The sequence below is a fragment of the Oncorhynchus keta genome, unplaced genomic scaffold (genome assembly GCF_023373465.1).
Source record: "Oncorhynchus keta strain PuntledgeMale-10-30-2019 unplaced genomic scaffold, Oket_V2 Un_contig_2124_pilon_pilon, whole genome shotgun sequence".
NCBI lineage: Eukaryota > Metazoa > Chordata > Actinopteri > Salmoniformes > Salmonidae > Oncorhynchus > Oncorhynchus keta.
The window spans coordinates 60,001-66,180 of record NW_026282374.1 but is presented as its reverse complement, the minus strand read 5'-3'; the positions used below and the strand labels follow the sequence as shown (position 1 = coordinate 66,180).

The 6,180-nt window shown below is 48.0% G+C and overlaps 1 protein-coding gene across 1 annotated transcript in view; it reads left to right on the top strand.

Moving 5' to 3' along the window:
- Window positions 1-885: 885 nt before the first annotated feature.
- Window positions 886-6,180, top strand: part of LOC118383614 (ryanodine receptor 2-like) — a 19,271-nt gene continuing 13,976 nt past the window's right edge. The window contains exon 1 of the mRNA XM_052504938.1: window positions 886-1,500. Coding sequence (XP_052360898.1) covers window positions 886-1,500 — 615 coding nt within the window. The remainder of the gene's footprint in view (window positions 1,501-6,180) is intronic.

Genomic DNA, 6,180 nt, shown 5'->3' with positions numbered 1-6,180 from the left:
ACCTCATGCTAATTGCATTAGCCTACGTTAGTTCAACCTCATGCTAATCGCATTAGCCTACGTTAGTTCAACCTCATGCTAATCGCATTAGCCTACGTTAGTTCAACCTCATGCTAATCGCATTAGCCTACGTTAGTTCAACCTCATGCTAATTGCATTAGCCTACGTTAGTTCAACCTCATGCTAATCACATTAGCCTACGTTAGTTCAACCTCATGCTAATCACATTAGCCTACGTTAGTTCAACCTCATGCTAATTGCATTAGCCTACGTTAGTTCAACCTCATGCTAATCACATTAGCCTACGTTAGCTCAACCTCATGCTAATCGCATTAGCCTACGTTAGTTCAACCTCATGCTAATCACATTAGCCTACGTTAGTTCAACCTCATGCTAATCACATTAGCCTACGTTAGCTCAACCTCATGCTAATCGCATTAGCCTACGTTAGTTCAACCTCATGCTAATCGCATTAGCCTACGTTAGTTCAACCTCATGCTAATTGCATTAGCCTACGTTAGTTCAACCTCATGCTAATCACATTAGCCTACGTTAGTTCAACCTCATGCTAATCACATTAGCCTACGTTAGTTCAACCTCATGCTAATCACATTAGCCTACGTTAGCTCAACCTCATGCTAATCGCATTAGCCTACGTTAGCTCAACCGTCCCTTGAAAGGGGCACCGATCTGTAGAGATCCTTATTAAGTCCCGGTTGATGAAAAAATGGAGACTGAACTGGCTACAGGTGGGCTGCTGGTGTCAGATCTACCATTGTGCCCTTGAGCAAGGCACTTACCCACCACAACATGCTCTACATCCAGGGGTTCTTCTCATAGTGTGTGGGGGGGGGGAGGCACAGGATTAATTCCTGTTCTAACCAAATGGACAATAAAGCGATTTCTTCTTCTATCCTCAGTACCTATGCAACGGCTCGACTCATGATGAACAATGAATACATCGTCCCCATGACGGACGAGACCAAGTCCATCACTCTGTTCCCCGACGAGACCAAGAAGCACGGCCTGCCAGGAATCGGCCTGAGCACCTCTCTCCGCCCCAGAATGCACTTCTCCTCGCCCTCCTTCATCTGCAGCGGAGCCGACTGCTTCCAGTTCAGCCCGGAGTTTCCCCTGGAGGTCCTGAAGACCAAGACCATAGAGATGCTGACGGAGGCGGTGAGCGAGGGGAGTCTACACGTCAGAGATCCTATAGGGGGCAGCACCGAGTTCCTGTTCGTTCCTCTCATTAAGTTGTTCTATACGTTACTGATCATGGGAGTGTTCCATAACGGAGACCTGAAGAACATTCTACAGCTGATAGAACCCAGCGTGTTCTCAGAGGGAGGGGACGCGCCCGCGGACACGCCCGCGGACACGCCCGAGAGTGATGTCACTAAGGGAGGACGAGGAGGGGAGGGGCCTGGAGGAGAGGAGAGGGCGGGGAAGGTGCCTAAAGGACTGCTCCAGATGAAACTCCCAGAGCCTGTCAAACTGCAGGTACGTAAGACACACTGATATTTGCAAATCAAATCAAATCAAATTGTATTTTGTATATTACAACCGGTTGTTCACCTTACAGTGAAATGCTGACTTACAAGCCCTTAACCAACAATGCAGTTTTAATAAAAATTAATGTTAAGTAAAAAATAATTAAAGGGCAGCAGTAAAATAACAGTAGTGAGGCTTTGTACAGGGGGTACCGGTTAGTCAAGGTAATTGAGGTAGTATGTACATGTAGGTAAAGTTAAAGTGACTATAGATGATAACAGAGAGTAGCAGTGGTGTAGAAGGGGGTCAATGCAAATGGTCTGGGTAGCTGTTTGACTAGATGTTCAGGAGACTTATGGCTTGGGGGTAGAAGCTGTTTAGAAGCCTCTTGGACCTAGACTTGGCGCTCCGGTACCGCTTGCCGTGCGGAAGCAGAGAGAACAGTCTATGACTTGTGGTGGCTGGAGTCTTTGACAATTCTTAGGGCCTTCCTCTGACACCGCCTGGTATAGAGGTCCTGGATGGCAGGAAGCTTGGCCCCAGTGATGTACTGGGCCGTACGCACTACCACCTGCCTGCAGAGTACTCGTTGTTAACCAGACTGTGTCTCTAGATGTCCTACCTGCAGAGTACTCGTTGTTAACAGGACTGTGTCTCTCTAGATGTCCTGCCTGCAGAGTACTCGTTGTTAACAGGACTGTGTCTCTCTAGATGTCCTACCTGCAGAGTACTCGTTGTTAACAGGACTGTGTCTCTCTAGATGTCCTGCCTGCAGAGTACTCGTTGTTAACAGGACTGTGTCTCTCTAGATGTCCTGCCTGCAGAGTACTCGTTGTTAACAGGACTGTGTCTCTCTAGATGTCCTGCCTGCAGAGTACTCGTTGTTAACCAGACTGTGTCTCTCTAGATGTCCTACCTGCAGAGTACTCGTTGTTAACAGGACTGTGTCTCTCCAGATGTCCTGCCTGCAGAGTACTCGTTGTTAACAGGACTGTGTCTCTCTAGATGTCCTGCCTGCAGAGTACTCGTTGTTAACAGGACTGTGTCTCTCTAGATGTCCTGCCTGCAGAGTACTGTTGTTAACAGGACTGTGTCTCTCTAGATGTCCTGCCTGCCTGCAGAGTACTCGTTGTTAACAGGACTGTGTCTCTCCAGATGTCCTGCCTGCAGAGTACTCATTGTTAACAGGACTGTGTCTCTCTAGATGTCCTGCCTGCAGAGTACTCGTTGTTAACCAGACTGTGTCTCTCTAGATGTCCTACCTGCAGAGTACTCGTTGTTAACAGGACTGTGTCTCTCTAGATGTCCTACCTGCAGAGTACTCGTTGTTAACAGGACTGTGTCTCTCTAGATGTCCTGCCTGCAGAGTACTCGTTGTTAACCAGACTGTGTCTCTCTAGATGTCCTACCTGCAGAGTACTCGTTGTTAACAGGACTGTGTCTCTCCAGATGTCCTGCCTGCAGAGTACTCGTTGTTAACAGGACTGTGTCTCTCTAGATGTCCTGCCTGCAGAGTACTCGTTGTTAACCAGACTGTGTCTCTCTAGATGTCCTACCTGCAGAGTACTCGTTGTTAACAGGACTGTGTCTCTCTAGATGTCCTGCCTGCAGAGTACTCGTTGTTAACAGGACTGTGTCTCTCTAGATGTCCTGCCTGCAGAGTACTCGTTGTTAACAGGACTGTGTCTCTCTAGATGTCCTACCTGCAGAGTACTCGTTGTTAACCAGACTGTGTCTCTCTAGATGTCCTACCTGCAGAGTACCTAACCTGTGTCTCTCTAGATGTCCTGCCTGCAGAGTACTCGTTGTTAACAGGACTGTGTCTCTCTAGATGTCCTGCCTGCAGAGTACTCGTTGTTAACAGGACTGTGTCTCTCTAGATGTCCTGCCTGCAGAGTACTCGTTGTTAACAGGACTGTGTCTCTCTAGATGTCCTGCCTGCAGAGTACTCGTTGTTAACAGGACTGTGTCTCTCTAGATGTCCTACCTGCAGAGTACTCGTTGTTAACAGGACTGTGTCTCTCCAGATGTCCTGCCTGCAGAGTACTCGTTGTTAACAGGACTGTGTCTCTCTAGATGTCCTACCTGCAGAGTACTCGTTGTTAACAGACTGTGTCTCTAGATGTCCTGCCTGCAGAGTACTTGTTAACAGGACTGTGTCTCTCTAGATGTCCTACCTGCAGAGTACTCGTTGTTAACCAGACTGTGTCTCTCTAGATGTCCTGCCTGCAGAGTACTCGTTGTTAACAGGACTGTGTCTCTCTAGATGTCCTGCCTGCAGAGTACTCGTTGTTAACAGGACTGTGTCTCTCTAGATGTCCTGCCTGCAGAGTACTCGTTGTTAACAGGACTGTGTCTCTCTAGATGTCCTGCCTGCAGAGTACTCGTTGTTAACAGGACTGTGTCTCTCTAGATGTCCTACCTGCAGAGTACTCGTTGTTAACAGGACTGTGTCTCTCTAGATGTCCTACCTGCAGAGTACTCGTTGTTAACAGGACTGTGTCTCTCTAGATGTCCTGCCTGCAGAGTACTCGTTGTTAACAGGACTGTGTCTCTCCAGATGTCCTACCTGCAGAGTACTCGTTGTTAACAGGACTGTGTCTCTCTAGATGTCCTGCCTGCAGAGTACTCGTTGTTAACCAGACTGTGTCTCTCTAGATGTCCTGCCTGCAGAGTACTCGTTGTTAACAGGACTGTGTCTCTCTAGATGTCCTACCTGCAGAGTACTCGTTGTTAACAGGACTGTGTCTCTCTCTAGATGTCCTACCTGCAGAGTACTCGTTGTTAACAGGACTGTGTCTCTCTAGATGTCCTACCTGCAGAGTACTCGTTGTTAACAGGACTGTGTCTCTCTAGATGTCCTGCCTGCAGAGTACTCGTTGTTAACAGGACTGTGTCTCTCTAGATGTCCTACCTGCAGAGTACTCGTTGTTAACAGGACTGTGTCTCTCTAGATGTCCTACCTGCAGAGTACTCGTTGTTAACAGGACTGTGTCTCTCTAGATGTCCTACCTGCAGAGTACTCGTTGTTAACAGGACTGTGTCTCTCTAGATGTCCTACCTGCAGAGTACTCGTTGTTAACAGGACTGTGTCTCTCTAGATGTCCTACCTGCAGAGTACTCGTTGTTAACCAGACTGTGTCTCTCTAGATGTCCTGCCTGCAGAGTACTCGTTGTTAACAGGACTGTGTCTCTCTAGATGTCCTACCTGCAGAGTACTCGTTGTTAACAAGACTGTGTCTCTCTAGATGTCCTACCTGCAGAGTACTCGTTGTTAACAGGACTGTGTCTCTCTAGATGTCCTGCCTGCAGAGTACTCGTTGTTAACAGGACTGTGTCTCTCTAGATGTCCTACCTGCAGAGTACTCGTTGTTAACAGGACTGTGTCTCTCTAGATGTCCTACCTGCAGAGTACTCGTTGTTAACCAGACTGTGTCTCTCTAGATGTCCTACCTGCAGAGTACTCGTTGTTAACAGGACTGTGTCTCTCTAGATGTCCTACCTGCAGAGTACTCGTTGTTAACAGGACTGTGTCTCTCCAGATGTCCTACCTGCAGAGTACTCGTTGTTAACCAGACTGTGTCTCTCTAGATGTCCTACCTGCAGAGTACTCGTTGTTAACAGGACTGTGTCTCTCTAGATGTCCTGCCTGCAGAGTACTCGTTGTTAACAGGACTGTGTCTCTCTAGATGTCCTACCTGCAGAGTACTCGTTGTTAACAGGACTGTGTCTCTCTAGATGTCCTGCCTGCAGAGTACTCGTTGTTAACAGGACTGTGTCTCTCTAGATGTCCTGCCTGCAGAGTACTCGTTGTTAACAGGACTGTGTCTCTCTAGATGTCCTGCCTGCAGAGTACTCGTTGTTAACAGGACTGTGTCTCTCTAGATGTCCTACCTGCAGAGTACTCGTTGTTAACAGGACTGTGTCTCTCTAGATGTCCTACCTGCAGAGTACTCGTTGTTAACAGGACTGTGTCTCTCTAGATGTCCTACCTGCAGAGTACTCGTTGTTAACAGACTGTGTCTCTCTAGATGTCCTGCCTGCAGAGTACTCGTTGTTAACAGACTGTGTCTCTCTAGATGTCCTGCCTGCAGAGTACTCGTTGTTAACAGGACTGTGTCTCTCTAGATGTCCTGCCTGCAGAGTACTCGTTGTTAACCAGACTGTGTCTCTCTAGATGTCCTACCTGCAGAGTACTCGTTGTTAACAGGACTGTGTCTCTCTAGATGTCCTGCCTGCAGAGTACTCGTTGTTAACAGGACTGTGTCTCTCTAGATGTCCTACCTGCAGAGTACTCGTTGTTAACAGGACTGTGTCTCTCCAGATGTCCTGCCTGCAGAGTACTCGTTGTTAACAGGACTGTGTCTCTCTAGATGTCCTGCCTGCAGAGTACTCGTTGTTAACAGGACTGTGTCTCTCTAGATGTCCTACCTGCAGAGTACTCGTTGTTAACAGGACTGTGTCTCTCTAGATGTCCTGCCTGCAGAGTACTCGTTGTTAACAGGACTGTGTCTCTCTAGATGTCCTGCCTGCAGAGTACTCGTTGTTAACAGGACTGTGTCTCTCTAGATGTCCTACCTGCAGAGTACTCGTTGTTAACAGGACTGTGTCTCTCTAGATGTCCTACCTGCAGAGTACTCGTTGTTAACAGACTGTGTCTCTCTAGATGTCCTACCTGCAGAGTACTCG